Consider the following 18,953-nt stretch of genomic DNA (forward strand, 5'->3'; position numbering starts at 1 on the left):
CAGAACCATGAAGTTATATGTCTGACAGTCTGAGTTATATTAAATAAAATAAAGAAATAAAGGTCCTGTACCTGCAACAGTAAATCTTTATGCTGGAAACGAACTGCATTGCAGAGCAAAAGGAAAACACAAACTATTTATTGTTAACTTAAATTGCAACGTCTTTATCTTGTTTAAAGTAGATCAAACACAAAATAATACAATTGAACAAATCACAGTCTCTTCAAAATGTAACTGAAAATGTTCACTTCACTTTAGTTTTTCCCGTAATGTCCCTTTAAAAGGTGTCCCAGAGTCAAAGTATCCCAAAGTAATCCCCAAAAAGTAATCCAAGCGTTGTAGATCCTCTCTTTTGTTAAATGAAGCAGCCCTTAAAGTTATAAAACAAAAAGGCAACGCATTGCTCACTGGAAAAAAAGAAAAGTTATATCCTCCTCACCCAACCTTTAAGTCAGGAGTCCTCGGCTGGTTCCTTTGTGCACAAACACCGAAATGTTTGCTTAGAGTTCAAAGCTTCATAAATGTCCGACCAAACTTTACTTCTTCCCACACCTAAAGTTCTTCGGTCAAACTGCGTATTGGTTTGAGTTAAGTTCTGATTCAGCTTAATAGTGGCTTGAAAAGAGTAAACAACCTTCACCAAACACTCTTCTAACCGCCCAAAATGGAACCCAGTCTCGGCACCTCACTTCCTGTTTCTTTATAACTTCCTGGCAGTTCACTTCCTGGAAATGGAACTATTCCTGGAACTATTGCTCACATACTTTTCCCCACAGCTCCCCCTGTGATCAAACTGTGTCATTTTGTCAACAGAAAATGGATGACCATGGTTCAACTACACAAAACACATCATATTATATTGTCCGTACACTACATTTCAGGGTTAAATATTCAACCATAGTTTAACCAATATATTCCCTTGTTATTCCCCAGTATGTTTCATTTTCTTTCAATACACATACAAGGACAGGAAATACATTATTTCACACATTTATGTGGCAGTGTCACAATGTAATAACACATACAATTTATATAGTGCTTTTCAAAGGCACTTTACTGGACAAATAGAATAAAAACGACTTTATTAGGAAAATAAACTATAGTTAAAAAGGTTAAGCTCTGATGTGAGTTGGGAGTGAGTTCCACAGTGGACCGCTGAAGCCACTGAGAAGGCCCCGTCACCCCACGCTTGTTTGTTAGACGTGTGGGGTTCCACTTCCAGAAGGTTGGCAGGAAGTTTCTAGTTATGGTTTGTTACCGGGTAAAACCATGCAATTTGTGTTTCTTGATGTATTGCGTTTCATCCTTACTGTTCTTCTATGTGTGGTGGATGTTTCCCACCAGCTGGCTCTCTAGATGATTCACTCAACTGACCATTCAGCTGACCCTCTGTGTTTAAGACCAACAGCACCCATGCCATCTACTCCAACAGTTTATTCTTCTACCCTAACAATGCCTCCACTCCCGTGACGTTTCCCTTCTCCTGTGCCTATCCCCTGGGCACAGAGACCAGCCTCCATGGGGCCATCAGACCATACATTCAGTAAGTAACCCTATCCTCTGGGCACAGAGACCAGCCTCCATGGGGCCATCAGACCATACATTCAGTAAGTAACCCTATCCCCTGGGCACAGAGACCAGCATCCATGGGGCCATCAGACCATACATTCATTCAGTAAGTAGTGTCATGGTCTGTCGCCCCACAGACCATGTCTCCATGTCAACCACTCCCACATTACATTCCAGCTCTCAGTCCTTGCCACACACCTGCACACACTCCCTCATTAGCCCAACAGTGCCATGCCCCTTTCACACCTGAGGACACTTCTCCAATCATCCTGCCCCCTATAAGACTGGACTCTTTCCACACACACACACACACACACACACACACAGCCAGTACATACTATCTGATCCTGAGATGTTTCCTTGCAGTTCTGGCTTCGTCATGTGCCTCTGTGACATTTTGGTATTTTGGACATTAGGCCTACGCTTTGTGTAAGGTTGGCTTTTTGGACTTTTGAACTTTTTGCATCCCTGCTTTGTGTTTGAACAGTTTAGCTTTTGCTTCCCTGAGTTTCTGCTTGCAACCTTTGTATTTTTTGTGTAAGCTTTACCTTTGTTGGAATTTAATTTGAACTTTCTCTGCTTGTGGCTCTGCGCTTGGGTTCAATCTTCTGCAAATCGTGACAAGTAGAATCTATGTTCAGAGCTGTTAATAGCAGTGGGAACACTATTTAAACGGTGCTACATACTGTAGGCTACAGTATTTTTGAGGGTGCAAAAAAAAAAAATCTCAATCTCAATTGACCCCTCAGTCATTTCATCCTGGCGCCGGGCCTGACTGTAGCGCCAACATGGAATCACACACAAGAGAATTGACTCATGACAGAACAAACTAAATAAGGTTTACATTGAAGTGTAGTTGTTCGGGCGAAGCCCCAACAACTGGGATGATCATTTTTGAAGTGCCATGTTTCCTTGACATGCAGGACCGAAGGCCGTGGGGTCGAAGGCGTCATTTCAGGCGTGGGTTCACAAGCCAACGCCTCCATGCTGTTGTTCCGTGACTCCAACTACACAGAGCCGTACCCTGCAGGCCCGGTCCGCCTGGCCGTGGGCTCGGTCCTGTACGTGGGAGTGTCTGTACAGGACACGGATCCCAGTTTAGTGGTGGTTCTGGACCAATGCTACGCCGATCACACCTCCAACCCCGACGGCCCTGTGCGGCACTTCTTCATTCAGGACAAGTAGGTTTACTTCTTTATAGCATCAGCATAAAGCAGCATGATTTAGTGACAGTTTGAAGGTGGCGTTCCTGTTTCTTGTTCCTGCTCAGTTTCCAAATCTGCTACTGAGCCAATTGTCAAACAAAGCCATAGGAAACTGAACTGTAACTGGAAACAAGTATGTCACTTCTTTGATATCCAGGATTACAGATCGCTTTAACAATAATTCTGTTATTAAGGTGTGTGTGGTAGCAACTACAATGTGAGTAAGTAAGCCTTGCCGAGCCATGAGGCCCATAGTGCAGGAGCCTCTCCTGTTTCTGTAGCGTGAGGTGGCTTAATGTGAACACATTGTTTATTATCAGTTAAGTGTCTCAAGTCCATCCATCCATCTTCAACCGCTTATCCGTAGTCTGGTCGTGTGGGCAACAGTTCCAGCAGGGAGCTCCAGACTTCCCTCTCCAGAGCAACATTAGCAACTTCCTCCTGGGGGATCCCGAGGTGTTCAAAGGCCAGTGTGGAAATGCAATCCCACCATCTGGTCCTTGGTCTGCCCGGAGGTCTCCTCCCAGTGGGACGTGCAATGAAGACCTCCCTAAGGAGACACTTGAGAGGCATCAGTATGAATGTAGAATAGGATGAAATAACCTCCAACCTCACCCTTCTTCTTTTTCCCCAGGTGTTCTAGCGACCGTCGTCAGGTGACAGTGGTTGAGACCGGCTCTTCCTTCCAGGCTCGTTTCTGGGCTCTGTTCTTCCTCTTCCAGGGAGATAACAGAGACGTCTACCTTCACTGCAGCCTCCACCTGTGTGACAACAGAGCCTCCTCCTGTTCTCCTGTACGTTTCACTCTATAATAATAATTATTATTATTGTGATTCCTGTTCGTCTAAAGCTGGACATTAAAGTAAGAAAATATAATAACTGTAGCACTCGGTACTCCCTGCAGCCAGAAACCGTAGCCAGTGCTGTAATGGTCGTGGTTTATACCACAGATCTCCACTTATTGTTTTACACCATGACATAATAATTGGTCTCAAAGATTTGTGTCTGTCGTCATTTCTGGCAAAAACGTTCTTTTGCAAAGCAATATGTTCCGCAGTGACTTCATATTGTTCTGATTGATTATGTCAAAGATGAACAAAGTGAGACTTCATGGTTTGTAGTGTTCTGCAGGCTTAAGGTCCTTTCAGATGAGCAGCGATTAACGTCCCTAGTAATTATTTTTCAATGAGACCGGCGTCGCAAGCAAATTTACGTGGGCGTAGTCCCGTGAAGCTGCTGCTAAATTTGGCCATAGCAACTTGCCAAACTGTGATGATGTCAGCACATTTGGGCAAATTTAGCCCAATGAGTGTTTTTATGCAAAACGAATGCTTGGACTGGATTCAGCATCATGAAAACCCCCTAGTTTGATATGTCACATGCTACTTAAAGCATAAGGAAATTTTGAAAATATTGCCTTATAATAGGATGTCAATGGTGGCCATACTGTACAGGCCATTGCCAACACTTTCCCCTCAGACAATTCCAGGCAACTTTTTTTTCTGTTATTCATGATCTATTGAAGATGCAAAATCAGTTGAGTTAGTTTTTTTTGCAATTAGTTAGAGGTTGATCCTGTATTTTCCATAGATTTCCTGTACTAGTGTGTTTACGCCTCTTCCTTCACCATTGGCAGGTTTGCTCAGGGAGGCGTGTCCGCTCCGCTACCAATTCTATTTCCCTCAAGCCCCTCACCATCGGACCAATCACCTGTGAGTATCGAGAACAACATTACTATAATGTTAAAGTGGGGGCGCAATGGCTTTTACGGTCATTTTATTTTGAAGTTTCAGTCTGAAACGGACAACGGCAGCCTATGTGTCTCTGAACCAATCAGAGCATCGCATCCCTTCAGGCTATGGTTTTCACATATACATATTTTAGCGTGCTGATTATGTTTAAATTGACGTAATCCACTGTCTGGATGTCATCTAGAATGAGACTAAAAACAGAGTAGTTCATTTCACTACATCTTTAAGAATGTGAAACGGAAGGATGTGCCATTTGAGAACGTCACTGTCCGTTCACTTCAATGTGCTCCATATTGGCAATTCAGTAGATCAGGGGTTCTCAACCCGTGGGTCGTGACCCCTCGGGGGGTCGCCAAATTATTTTAGGGGGTCCCCAAATTATTTTCAAAAATATATATATATATATATATATATATATATATATATTACGATTTTTCAAAAATAGCAGACCTACAAGCTCATAGCGCGCCACCGAGTGGCGCGCTATGAGCTTGTAGATCTGCTATTTTTCAATAGCTAAATTATAACAATGCTTAAAACACCAAAAGGGGTTCCCGCCCAAAATGGTTTAAGGTTATTGTAGCAGTCAATTTATATTGGGGGTCGGGAGGGGGCGGGGCGGGGGTCCCGAGACATTGCCAAAGCATTTCCGGGGGTCCCCGGCCAAAAAAACGTTGAGAACCCCTGCAGTAGATTGTCAGAAGCATTGTCAGTGAGAAAGGGGGACATTTTCCAAGGTGTTATCTGTTCATTCTATTCAGAGTCCCTGAATAGACAGAGTTACTCTGCTGCTGGACACTTCTTTAATAGACAGAGTTACTCTGCTGCTGGACACTTCTTTAATAGACAGAGTTACTCTGCTGCTGGACACTTCTTTAATAGACAGAGTTACTCTGCTGCTGGACACTTCTTTAATAGACAGAGTTACTCTGCTGCTGGACACTTCTTTAATAGACAGAGTTACTCTGCTGCTGGACACTTCTTTAATAGACAGAGTTACTCTGCTGCTGGACACTTCTTTAATAGACAGAGTTACTCTGCTGCTGGACACTTCTTTAATAGACAGAGTTACTCTGCTGCTGGACACTTCTTTAATAGACAGAGTTACTCTGCTGCTGGACACTTCTTTAATAGACAGAGTTACTCTGCGCTGCTGGACACTTCTTTAATAGACAGAGTTACTCTGCTGCTGGACACTTCTTTAATAGACAGAGTTACTCTGCTGCTGGACACTTCTTTAATAGACAGAGTTACTCTGCTGCTGGACACTTCTTTAATAGACAGAGTTACTCTGCTGCTGGACACTTCTTTAATAGACAGAGTTACTCTGCTGCTGGACACTTCTTTAATAGACAGAGTTACTCTGCTGCTGGACACTTCTTTAATAGAGTTACTCTGCTGCTGGACACTTCTTTAATAGACAGAGTTACTCTGCTGCTGGACACTTCTTTAATAGACAGAGTTACTCTGCTGCTGGACACTTCTTTAATAGACAGAGTTACTCTGCTGCTGGACACTTCTTTAATAGACAGAGTTACTCTGCGCTGCTGGACACTTCTTTAATAGACAGAGTTACTCTGCTGCTGGACACTTCTTTAATAGACAGAGTTACTCTGCTGCTGGACACTTCTTTAATAGACAGAGTTACTCTGCGCTGCTGGACACTTCTTTAATAGACAGAGTTACTCTGCTGCTGGACACTTCTTTAATAGACAGAGTTACTCTGCTGCTGGACACTTCTTTAATAGACAGAGTTACTCTGCTGCTGGACACTTCTTTAATAGACAGAGTTACTCTGCTGCTGGACACTTCTTTAATAGACAGAGTTACTCTGCGCTGCTGGACACTTCTTTAATAGACAGAGTTACTCTGCTGCTGGACACTTCTTTAATAGACAGAGTTACTCTGCTGCTGGACACTTCTTTAATAGACAGAGTTACTCTGCGCTGCTGGACACTTCTTTAATAGACAGAGTTACTCTGCTGCTGGACACTTCTTTAATAGACAGAGTTACTCTGCTGCTGGACACTTCTTTAATAGACAGAGTTACTCTGCTGCTGGACACTTCTTTAATAGACAGAGTTACTCTGCTGCTGGACACTTCTTTAATAGACAGAGTTACTCTGCTGCTGGACACTTCTTTAATAGACAGAGTTACTCTGCTGCTGGACACTTCTTTAATAGACAGAGTTACTCTGCTGCTGGACACTTCTTTAATAGACAGAGTTACTCTGCGCTGCTGGACACTTCTTTAATAGACAGAGTTACTCTGCTGCTGGACACTTCTTTAATAGACAGAGTTACTCTGCTGCTGGACACTTCTTTAATAGACAGAGTTACTCTGCTGCTGGACACTTCTTTAATAGACAGAGTTACTCTGCTGCTGGACACTTCTTTAATAGACAGAGTTACTCTGCTGCTGGACACTTCTTTAATAGACAGAGTTACTCTGCTGCTGGACACTTCTTTAATAGACAGAGTTACTCTGCTGCTGGACACTTCTTTAATAGACAGAGTTACTCTGCTGCTGGACACTTCTTTAATAGACAGAGTTACTCTGCTGCTGGACACTTCTTTAATAGACAGAGTTACTCTGCTGCTGGACACTTCTTTAATAGACAGAGTTACTCTGCTGCTGGACACTTCTTTAATAGACAGAGTTACTCTGCTGCTGGACACTTCTTTAATAGACAGAGTTACTCTGCTGCTGGACACTTCTTTAATAGACAGAGTTACTCTGCTGCTGGACACTTCTTTAATAGACAGAGTTACTCTGCTGCTGGACACTTCTTTAATAGACAGAGTTACTCTGCTGCTGGACACTTCTTTAATAGACAGAGTTACTCTGCTGCTGGACACTTCTTTAATAGACAGAGTTACTCTGCTGCTGGACACTTCTTTAATAGACAGAGTTACTCTGCTGCTGGACACTTCTTTAATAGACAGAGTTACTCTGCTGCTGGACACTTCTTTAATAGACAGAGTTACTCTGCTGCTGGACACTTCTTTAATAGACAGAGTTACTCTGCTGCTGGACACTTCTTTTCAGTAGCAAAGCAGTAGAATTAGGCTAATAATCAGTGAATAAAACCTTCAGGGAAAACAATGTATTTTCAAGAAAACCTTCAGGAAAAGGTCAGGAAAGCATCGATAATGGAAGGATGTGAAATACTGACATGTCTGTAATGTTAGAGTTGAACTAAATGTGTTTTCTGTTTGCTTTGCATCTTCAGATGTAGAACCAGAACCAGTGTGAACCAGTGATCATCTTTAAATGACTACAATATATTACATTTAGTAACAATGTGAGCGTGAGTGTTCCACAAATGATATTATGTGATGAATACCTACACAATTCACTTAGTCATGCTGGCATCAAAAACCTGTATTTTGTGCTTTTAATTTGATTTTCACATGTTGTAATCAATAGAATAGACGATGCAAACACATATGAAATATGGCATTTCACGGCATGAAATAAATTGAAATAAATAGATTTGTATTCGCTCTTTTTGTGTTTTCTGTACTGTTTTGAAACCACAACCCTATAAACCTAACTCTGAATAAGCATGCTTGTATAATCAGTTAAACAAATTAACCCATTGAGACCAGATTCTACAAAATGTCTTCTACATCCTGACAGTTTTCTGAAAAAGCTATGTTTCTATGTCAGTCGTTCTTTGATTTTTCAAAAATAGCAGACCTACAAGCTCGTAGCGTGCCACTCGGTGGCGCGCTATGAGCTTGTAGATCTGCTATTTTTCAATAGCTAAATTATAACATGAGACCAGATTCTACAAAATGTTTTCTGAAAAACGTATCAGTGGTGCTCAAACCTTTTCATGTCAAGGACCCCCAGGATTATTGTGTATTTGGCCGCCGACCCCCATCTGAAATATGTTGTTTCCCTTGAAGAAAATATTTGAGTTAAAGACATTTGCCCTGAAAGAATATATTATATTCAACGATTTGCTGCACGTTTTCACGATATATAAAAATATCTGTACATCTCTGTAGATTAGATACAATAATGGTTAATGTATATATTTAGCAGACGCTCTTAATCCAGAGCGATTTACTGTAAGCACGAACAACACATGGTAATACATACAATAAATAAAAAAGTCATCAAGAATTATGAGGAAGCTGAGAACGTAAAATCTGTCTAGCAGTAGAAAAACTGTAGAGTAAAGCTATGAGTATACACTATAGAGTGCTACGTCTAGGGTTGGACCTCGATAACCGATACCCGGGAAAACAGGCGTATTGAGTAACCGTTATCAATAAGCTTTGGGCTTATCAAGGCTGTTATCGAGCATAGCGGCTCATGACGTCATGTTTAAACAATCAAGACAAGAGGCGATGAAGAAATATAAATAATCACCCACGCTGGCACAAACATGTTGGTCTAAAAGTGTATTGATTAAAATTGAAAAATTAAGTTTTTAAAGTGACGGTACACATATTAACCAGTTTCTTTAATATTATTGTATTGGTATAAAGGTCAATTGCCTTTCATCTGTAAGAAAACTACTGTATTTGAAGGCCCTTGTAAAAGATACTGGTTCTTTTCAGAATTTATTGTCTTCCGTCTTTCCACAAAATAATAGAAAATGCTCGATAGTGAGCTCGATAAGAACCTGGCTCGATAAGACTGATCGATAAGGTACTCGTTATCCAGTGGCGTGCACAGACATTTAGAGGGGCAGGTGCTCAAGTTAAAAAAGGGCACCTTGTGCAGCGCGTGGAACCGGCCGGTTGCCTTAATCCATTTTGGGCGGGAACCCCTTTTGGTGTTAGCATTATGTTATGCTTTAGCTATTGAAAAATAGCAGATCTACAAGCTCATAGCGCGCCACCGAGTGGCGCGCTATGAACTTGTAGGTCTGCTATTTTTGAAAAATCAAAAGGGCACATTGCCAAAAGGGCAGGGGGTGCTCTAGCACCCCCTAGTGTATCTGTGCACGCCACTGTCGTTATCAATACAAATTAACGAGCTCCGTCCCTATAGCTACGTCTACATAAAATGGGTATCTAAATTACACAAGTTTATCCTTTGCATACTGTAGCCTGTAGGGTCGTCGAGGCTAGGGCAAGTTTAGCCTTTGCATACTGTAGCCTGTAGGGTCGTCGAGGCTAGGGCAAGTGGTGCCTTTGCATACTGTAGCCTGTAGGGTCGTCGAGGCTAGGGCAAGTGCTACGACAAGTGGTGCAGGCTAAAGGCCTATATTCATAGTCTGGATTTTCGGTGGTGAGGTGACCACCGCTCCAGTGGTGAGCTGACCACCGGAGCTGAAATAACGTTGAGCGGTGGTGAGTAAAAACAGAGAGAAGGGCTGGAGCGGTGGCGGTGGTTTGCTCTTCACCGCGGCTCGTGACGTCATGTTGTAGTTCGGTGGTCACCTAACCACCGAAAATCCAGACTATGTATGAGCCTTAAGATGGAGTCTAAAGAGGTGCGTTTTCAGACTACGGTGGAAGATTGGGAGTCTGCATTTCTGATTGCATTGGTAATTTAATTCCATAGTTTTGGAGGGAGAAGAGTCTGGGATGTGTGGAGCGTTGTCCCGGCTGTTTTAGAGAAGGGAGAAGAGTCTGGGACGTGTGGAGCGTTGTCCCGGCGGTTTTAGAGAAGGGAGAAGAGTCTGGGACGTGTGGAGCGTTGTCCCGGTTGTTTTAGAGAAGGGAGAAGAGTCTGGGACGTATGGAGCGTTGTCCATGGTGTTTTAGAGAAGGGAGAATAGTCTGGGACGTGTGGAGCGTTGTCCATGGTGTTTTAGAGAAGGGAGAAGAGTCTGGGACGTGTGGAGCGTTGTCCCGGTTGTTTTAGAGAAGGGAGAAGAGTCTGGGACGTATGGAGCGTTGTCCATGGTGTTTTAGAGAAGGGAGAAGAGTCTGGGACGTGTGGAGCGTTGTCCATGGTGTTTTAGAGAAGGGAGAAGAGTCTGGGACGTGTGGAGCGTTGTCCCGGTTGTTTTAGAGAAGGGAGAAGAGTCTGGGACGTGTGGAGCGTTGTCCCGGTTGTTTTAGAGAAGGGAGAAGAGTCTGGGACGTGTGGAGCGTTGTCCCGGCTGTTTAAATTAATGTCCCGCCAGCCTTCCTGTGTTGGCTGATCTGAGCCCCCAGAAGCAAATATTTGAGTTAAAAACGTTTGCCATGAAAGAATTCAAAGATTTGAACAAATAAATAAATAGCAGACCACATTTCATTAGGTACAATCATGGTTAATGTGGTTAAACACTAAAGTGACCCAGATGTGTTCCAGGTCTTAATATTTTAAATGGTTTTTGGTTTGGTTTGTAACCACACACCCTCTATGACTAAACCTGGGTGAAATTCACCCAATTTATTTTATTTATTTATTTTTTTTCAAAAGGGCACATTGCCAAAAGGGCAGGGGGTGCTCTAGCACCCCCTAGTGTCTATCTGTGCACGCCACTGTCGTTATCAATACAAATTAACGAGCTCCGTCCCTATAGCTACGTCTACATAAAATGGGTATCTAAATTACACAAGTTTATCCTTTGCATACTGTAGCCTGTAGGGTCGTCGAGGCTAGGGCAAGTTTAGCCTTTGCATACTGTAGCCTGTAGGGTCGTCGAGGCTAGGGCAAGTGGTGCCTTTGCATACTGTAGCCTGTAGGGTCGTCGAGGCTAGGGCAAGTGCTACGACAAGTGGTGCAGGCTAAAGGCCTATATTCATAGTCTGGATTTTCGGTGGTGAGGTGACCACCGCTCCAGTGGTGAGCTGACCACCGGAGCTGAAATAACGTTGAGCGGTGGTGAGTAAAAACAGAGAGAAGGGCTGGAGCGGTGGCGGTGGTTTGCTCTTCACCGCGGCTCGTGACGTCATGTTGTAGTTCGGTGGTCACCTAACCACCGAAAATCCAGACTATGTATGAGCCTTAAGATGGAGTCTAAAGAGGTGCGTTTTCAGACTACGGTGGAAGATTGGGAGTCTGCATTTCTGATTGCATTGGTAATTTAATTCCATAGTTTTGGAGGGAGAAGAGTCTGGGATGTGTGGAGCGTTGTCCCGGCTGTTTTAGAGAAGGGAGAAGAGTCTGGGACGTGTGGAGCGTTGTCCCGGCGGTTTTAGAGAAGGGAGAAGAGTCTGGGACGTGTGGAGCGTTGTCCCGGTTGTTTTAGAGAAGGGAGAAGAGTCTGGGACGTATGGAGCGTTGTCCATGGTGTTTTAGAGAAGGGAGAATAGTCTGGGACGTGTGGAGCGTTGTCCATGGTGTTTTAGAGAAGGGAGAAGAGTCTGGGACGTGTGGAGCGTTGTCCCGGTTGTTTTAGAGAAGGGAGAAGAGTCTGGGACGTATGGAGCGTTGTCCATGGTGTTTTAGAGAAGGGAGAAGAGTCTGGGACGTGTGGAGCGTTGTCCATGGTGTTTTAGAGAAGGGAGAAGAGTCTGGGACGTGTGGAGCGTTGTCCCGGTTGTTTTAGAGAAGGGAGAAGAGTCTGGGACGTGTGGAGCGTTGTCCCGGTTGTTTTAGAGAAGGGAGAAGAGTCTGGGACGTGTGGAGCGTTGTCCCGGCTGTTTAAATTAATGTCCCGCCAGCCTTCCTGTGTTGGCTGATCTGAGCCCCCAGAAGCAAATATTTGAGTTAAAAACGTTTGCCATGAAAGAATTCAAAGATTTGAACAAATAAATAAATAGCAGACCACATTTCATTAGGTACAATCATGGTTAATGTGGTTAAACACTAAAGTGACCCAGATGTGTTCCAGGTCTTAATATTTTAAATGGTTTTTGGTTTGGTTTGTAACCACACACCCTCTATGACTAAACCTGGGTGAAATTCACCCAATTTATTTTTTTTTTTATTTTTTTTTCAAAAGGGCACATTGCCAAAAGGGCAGGGGGTGCTCTAGCACCCCCTAGTGTCTATCTGTGCACGCCACTGTCGTTATCAATACAAATTAACGAGCTCCGTCCCTATAGCTACGTCTACATAAAATGGGTATCTAAATTACACAAGTTTATCCTTTGCATACTGTAGCCTGTAGGGTCGTCGAGGCTAGGGCAAGTTTAGCCTTTGCATACTGTAGCCTGTAGGGTCGTCGAGGCTAGGGCAAGTGGTGCCTTTGCATACTGTAGCCTGTAGGGTCGTCGAGGCTAGGGCAAGTGCTACGACAAGTGGTGCAGGCTAAAGGCCTATATTCATAGTCTGGATTTTCGGTGGTGAGGTGACCACCGCTCCAGTGGTGAGCTGACCACCGGAGCTGAAATAACGTTGAGCGGTGGTGAGTAAAAACAGAGAGAAGGGCTGGAGCGGTGGCGGTGGTTTGCTCTTCACCGCGGCTCGTGACGTCATGTTGTAGTTCGGTGGTCACCTAACCACCGAAAATCCAGACTATGTATGAGCCTTAAGATGGAGTCTAAAGAGGTGCGTTTTCAGACTACGGTGGAAGATTGGGAGTCTGCATTTCTGATTGCATTGGTAATTTAATTCCATAGTTTTGGAGGGAGAAGAGTCTGGGATGTGTGGAGCGTTGTCCCGGCTGTTTTAGAGAAGGGAGAAGAGTCTGGGACGTGTGGAGCGTTGTCCCGGCGGTTTTAGAGAAGGGAGAAGAGTCTGGGACGTGTGGAGCGTTGTCCCGGTTGTTTTAGAGAAGGGAGAAGAGTCTGGGACGTATGGAGCGTTGTCCATGGTGTTTTAGAGAAGGGAGAATAGTCTGGGACGTGTGGAGCGTTGTCCATGGTGTTTTAGAGAAGGGAGAAGAGTCTGGGACGTGTGGAGCGTTGTCCCGGTTGTTTTAGAGAAGGGAGAAGAGTCTGGGACGTATGGAGCGTTGTCCATGGTGTTTTAGAGAAGGGAGAAGAGTCTGGGACGTGTGGAGCGTTGTCCATGGTGTTTTAGAGAAGGGAGAAGAGTCTGGGACGTGTGGAGCGTTGTCCCGGTTGTTTTAGAGAAGGGAGAAGAGTCTGGGACGTGTGGAGCGTTGTCCCGGTTGTTTTAGAGAAGGGAGAAGAGTCTGGGACGTGTGGAGCGTTGTCCCGGCTGTTTAAATTAATGTCCCGCCAGCCTTCCTGTGTTGGCTGATCTGAGCCCCCAGAAGCAAATATTTGAGTTAAAAACGTTTGCCATGAAAGAATTCAAAGATTTGAACAAATAAATAAATAGCAGACCACATTTCATTAGGTACAATCATGGTTAATGTGGTTAAACACTAAAGTGACCCAGATGTGTTCCAGGTCTTAATATTTTAAATGGTTTTTGGTTTGGTTTGTAACCACACACCCTCTATGACTAAACCTGGGTGAAATTCACCCAAACACCTGCCTGTGGGCAGGGAAACACACCTACCTTCTATGATGTCACTGAGCATCATGAAGGTACTGAAAGACCCGCCCACCTCAGACATCAGCAACATTATGATGTCACTGAGCATCATGAAGGTACTGAAAGACCCGCCCACCTCAGACATCAGCAACATTATGATGTCACTGAGCATCATGAAGGTATACTGAAAGACCCGCCCACCTCAGACATCAGCAACATTATGAAAATTACATAAATATAATTGTCCGGGTGAAACCGCCGGGGATTAGTATTCTGGGGTATACAGTTTGAGAGAAGGACATACAGTTTAGAAAATCTATCTTCCAATTCACCCTTACGACCTACTTGTAACTTATAGTCTGTTATTAATTTATGGCGCTACTTTCCTGACTGGTGCCATTGTGCTATTCAGTAGCCTACTACAGTCCCATGCAGTTGTGGACTGTGAATCGATGCAGGCCAAGTGCCAAGCTGGTTATAGCAATCAGCGTATAATTCCATGTACAAACTCTGGTGTGTCGGTATTTATTTACCCTTTGGCTTAGTTGGTCACACACTTGAATGTTACATAAAGTGGCCGTTATCTGTAATCGGGGCCATGGACATTGGCCAATAAATATCCCTTCAAACATTCTGAATTAAAACGTATTGAATACAGTTACGTATACACACTACACAGTGCTTTAAAAAGACCATATGCACAATTGATAAAAGCACAATTGTGGTCCATCACCGTCCATGTAAAACATTAAACACTCAAAATATTAAACAAACAGCCATGCAATGAACAACAATGGCCACTATAAGTACCTAATCTCTTTCAACATATCTGATTGGATCTAGCCCTGGCCCTGGAATGGTCTGAGAAGATATGCCTTTTTCAGAGCATTTTCTGGTAGGGAGAAACTTTGTCATACGACAACAATGAAGACATCGTTGCTGTGGGCGCTGGGGGCGTGTTCTCGTCATCAGTGTCCATAGGTGGGGTTGGTGAATGGGCCTTTCTGTGTGGAGTTTGCATGTTCTCCCTGTGTCCCCTATAGGGTAGGTATACCCTCACAAAAAACATGCAGGAATCCTGGTCTCTAAAACTGCCTCCACCTGGCCAGCCATGGAGGAGAAAGGAACTGGTTAGAATAACGTGTTCCTTCCACACGCTACGTCCAACCGGGGAAACTCCCCTATCAGGTGGACTCTGCATGCATAGAAGGAAGCATGAGGTCAGTCCGTTGCTCTCCTATAAAAAGAGAGGCAGAGGGAGTGTAGCGCCCAGAATGTACTCATGGGGAATATTAAAACACCACAAAATATATGTACCATTAATCATTTCTGATTGGGTGGGCAGCCTTTTTAGATAAATTTAGACCCACATGAACACCGTTTGCCATCAGCGCTGTTAACCAACAGGGTGCTGATGGAAATCAGCACCCAACGATGCCAACGATGAACCTCTGCCCCACATCTTCCAGAACGAGGCAGCTTTTCACATGTTTTACCTAAAACTGCACTGATCTGCGTGAAACGTTGCATGCACACTCCCTAGAGGCCAAGGACAAACCTTTGACCTGCATTTTCCGCATCTGCCTTTTATAGCGCCACCAGGAGGCCGACTTTTGTAAAACACATTTTTTGATATTACTCCTCCAGATTCTGTCCAAAAATCTCACAAATCGTTACACAGTATCTCTATGGTCATGTGCTCAAGTCGGATCTGTCCGATATTTCATATTCCATCCTAAATGGCTATAATTGGCTTTCACAGTTTGCAAGATTGCCCCGTTTTGAACAAAAGCCTCAAATCATGAACGCAGCATGCAATTTACGTGAAATCTTTCACACATTTTTCTTACTAGGCTGAGGAATATATCCCACCCTTTTCACATTGGCCTGTTATAGCGCCACCAATTTGATTTTGATTTTTGCAAAACACATTTTTGGAATAAGATGCCTCAAATCATCCAATTGCCATCAAAGGCGTATGAAGAAATGGCACTCTTTTCACATTGGCCTATTATAGCGCCACCAGGAGGCCACAACCCGACCTGCCCTGGTGGAGACCTGTGCCCCGAGGGGCACTTTTTCTAGTTTTCTGTAATGGGCTTATACTGTAGCAGCTGATGTCAAGCTGCAGTACCACAGTAGGACACTAGGAGAGAAGCTCTTAAATGTCCCCTCCCAGGTCTTCCCGTTTCTGGTCTCATCTGGGGCCTTTGGTCAAGACCTTTCAAATTATGTCTTCATTGCTTTTTTCTTTTTTTTTCTAATTTTTTCCCACAATTTTTGTAACGCAATATTTTTCACCCAGTGCCAAATGTCTAATCCTGGGCGCTACACTCCCTCTGCCAACCTGGGGAGGCCAGGGGGAGGGGGGATTACTGCATGTTTCTTTTGTGAGGGTACCTACCCTAGGGGACACGGGGAGAACATGCAAACTCCACACAGAAAGGTCCTTTCGCCAACCCCAGCTAGGGTATGGGCGCTGATGACGTGGAGGAGAGAACACTCCCCCCAGCGCCCACAGCAATAATGATGTCTTCATTGTTGTCATATGACAAAGTTTCTCCCTACCAGAGAATACTCTGTTAATGCATATCTTCTCAGACCATTCCAGGGCCAATAAGCTAGATCCAATCAGACATGTTTGAAGAGGTATTTATTTAGTGGCCATTGTTGTTCATTGCACTGCTTTTTGTTTTAGTCTTTTGAGTGTTTCACACAATCTAAAACTGTTTTAATCAATTGTGGTGGTTTTAAAGCACTGAGTGTACTCGCAGTATTCAATATGTTTTAATTCAAAATGTTTGAAGGGGTATATTTATCAATGCCCTGATTAGCCACTTTATCTGCTGATATAACATTCAAGTGAGTGACCAACTAAGCCACAGGTGAATAAATACCGACACACCAGAGTTTGTACATGGAATCAGAAGCTGATTGCTATAACCTATGACCAGCTTGGCACTTTGCCCGCATCCATCCGGCGGTGGCTTCGAGTGGCTGGATGGTAACCGCAAGGTTGCCAGTTCGATCCCGGGCTCCCCCAGAGTTAGTGCCGAAGTGTCCTTGAGCAAGACACTGAACCCCTAATTGCTCCTGATGTGCTGCATGGTTGGTGCCTTGCATGGTTTCCGCCGCCATCGGTGTATGAATGTGTGTGTGAATGGGTGAATGTAATGCACAATCTATGTAAAGCGCCCTGGATAAAGGCGCTATATAAATGCACCATTTACCATTTATCCACAGTCCCCAACTGGGACTGTACTGAATAACACAATGGCAGCAGTCTGGAAAGTAGGGCCATAAATTAACACACCAGGGGCTATATCTTGCGTCACCCCTTAACCCTTATCCCTAAACGTATTTGCCATTTTTTTACTATTTGAAAAAGCCGATCTACAAGCTCACAACGTGTAGATTTAGATGGGTAGTTGAACTATTTTAAAATGTTTTTCAAAATAGTAAAAGAAAATGGCAAATAAGTTTTGGGATAAGGGGTAAGGGGTGGCACAGGACAGCACAGGGCCCATATAAGTATAAGTTACAAGTAGGTCGTAAGGGTGAATCGGAAGGTAGATTTTCTAAACCGTATGTCCTTCTCTGAAACTGTGTTAACCCTATAGAACACTCAACACTCATAATTCTGCTGATGTCTGAGGTGTGCTGGTCCTTGGGTGAATACTGTACCTTCATGATGTCTGAGGTGTGCTGGTCCTTGGGTGAATACTGAACCTTCATGATGTCTGAGGTGTGCTGGTCCTTGGGTATATACTGAACCTTCATGATGTCTGAGGTGTGCTGGTCCTTGGGTGAATACTGAACCTTCATGATGTCTGAGGTGTGCTGGTCCTTGGGTGAATACTGAACCTTCATGATGTCTGAGGTGTGCTGGTCCTTGGGTATATACTGAACCTTCATGATGTCTGAGGTGTGCTGGTCCTTGGGTGAATACTGAACCTTCGTGATGTCTGAGGTGTGCTGGTCCTTGGGTTTATACTGAACCTTCATGATGTCTGAGGTGTGCTGGTCCTTGGGTTTATACTGAACCTTCATGATGTCTGAGGTGTGCTGGTCCTTGGGTATATACTGAACCTTCATGATGTCTGAGGTGTGCTGGTCCTTGGGTATATACTGAACCTTCATGATGTCTGAGGTGTGCTGGTCCTTGGGTACATACTGAACCTTCATGATGTCTGAGGTGTGCTGGTCCTTGGGTTTATACTGAACCTTCATGATGTCTGAGGTGTGCTGGTCCTTGGGTATATACTGAACCTTCATGATGTCTGAGGTGTGCTGGTCCTTGGGTATATACTGAACCTTCATGATGTCTGAGGTGTGCTGGTCCTTGGGTATATACTGAACCTTCATGATGTCTGAGGTGTGCTGGTCCTTGGGTATATACTGAACCTTCATGATGTCTGAGGTGTGCTGGTCCTTGGGTATATACTGAACCTTCATGATGTCTGAGGTGTGCTGGTCCTTATACTGAACCTTCATGATGTCTGAGGTGTGCTGGTCCTTATACTGAACCTTCATGATGTCTGAGGTGTGCTGGTCCTTGGGTATATACTGAACCTTCATGATGTCTGAGGTGTGCCGGTCCTTGGGTACAGTATGTACTGTACATTAATGATCGGTGCTCAGTGACATCATAGAAGGGGGTTGTTTCCTTGCCCACAAACGTCAAAGTACCCCAAAGATACAGTATGTCACGAGGAAAACTGGAGCGAATATTTGTTTCCATTAGGACTGAAAATAGTTACTGAAAATAACTTTTATACTTTAGCAATATTATATGAGAGGGTGTGCTTTACAGTCATTTATGGTTTATAGATCTTTTATTTATTTTTATATCGGGGAAAACGTGCAGAGCTTTGAATATATACTGTTAGTCCGGTAGCTTAGCGAAATTATGTGGACGCGGCGGACAAAAGCGCCAACATTTTTCCACATGCTCTCCATAACCATACGTTTCATTTTGAAAGGGGGGCCACGTCATCAAGGTGTCAGAAGGCGGCCATCTTGGCGTTCAAAGATGGCCACCATCTAATATCTATAAGTGCCGCTATCTCGGCTTCTAAGCCACTTAGGTCAATCTTGGTGTCAAAATATACATTATCTGGGTCAAGGAATGCATTAAGG

At 44.0% G+C, this 18,953-nt stretch overlaps 1 protein-coding gene across 2 annotated transcripts; it reads left to right on the plus strand.

Moving 5' to 3' along the window:
* Positions 1 to 1,873: 1,873 nt before the first annotated feature.
* On the plus strand, positions 1,874 to 8,034 carry LOC306924778 (pancreatic secretory granule membrane major glycoprotein GP2-like). 2 transcript variants are annotated; one of them, XM_079503413.1, is made up of 5 exons: positions 1,874 to 1,998; positions 2,493 to 2,750; positions 3,409 to 3,568; positions 4,411 to 4,486; positions 7,759 to 8,034. In XM_079503413.1, exons 1-5 carry the CDS (start codon positions 1,922 to 1,924, stop codon positions 7,779 to 7,781), a joined length of 594 nt encoding a protein of 197 aa, XP_079359539.1. In that variant the 5' UTR covers positions 1,874 to 1,921; the 3' UTR covers positions 7,782 to 8,034. The 2 variants fall into 2 exon arrangements, with proteins under 2 accessions (XP_079359539.1, XP_079359540.1); XM_079503414.1 differs by having other exon boundaries at positions 1,897 to 2,003.
* Positions 8,035 to 18,953: the final 10,919 nt, after the last annotated feature.

This window comes from Electrona antarctica (assembly GCF_951216825.1).
Source record: "Electrona antarctica genome assembly, chromosome: 6".
In the NCBI taxonomy this organism is placed as follows: domain Eukaryota; kingdom Metazoa; phylum Chordata; class Actinopteri; order Myctophiformes; family Myctophidae; genus Electrona; species Electrona antarctica.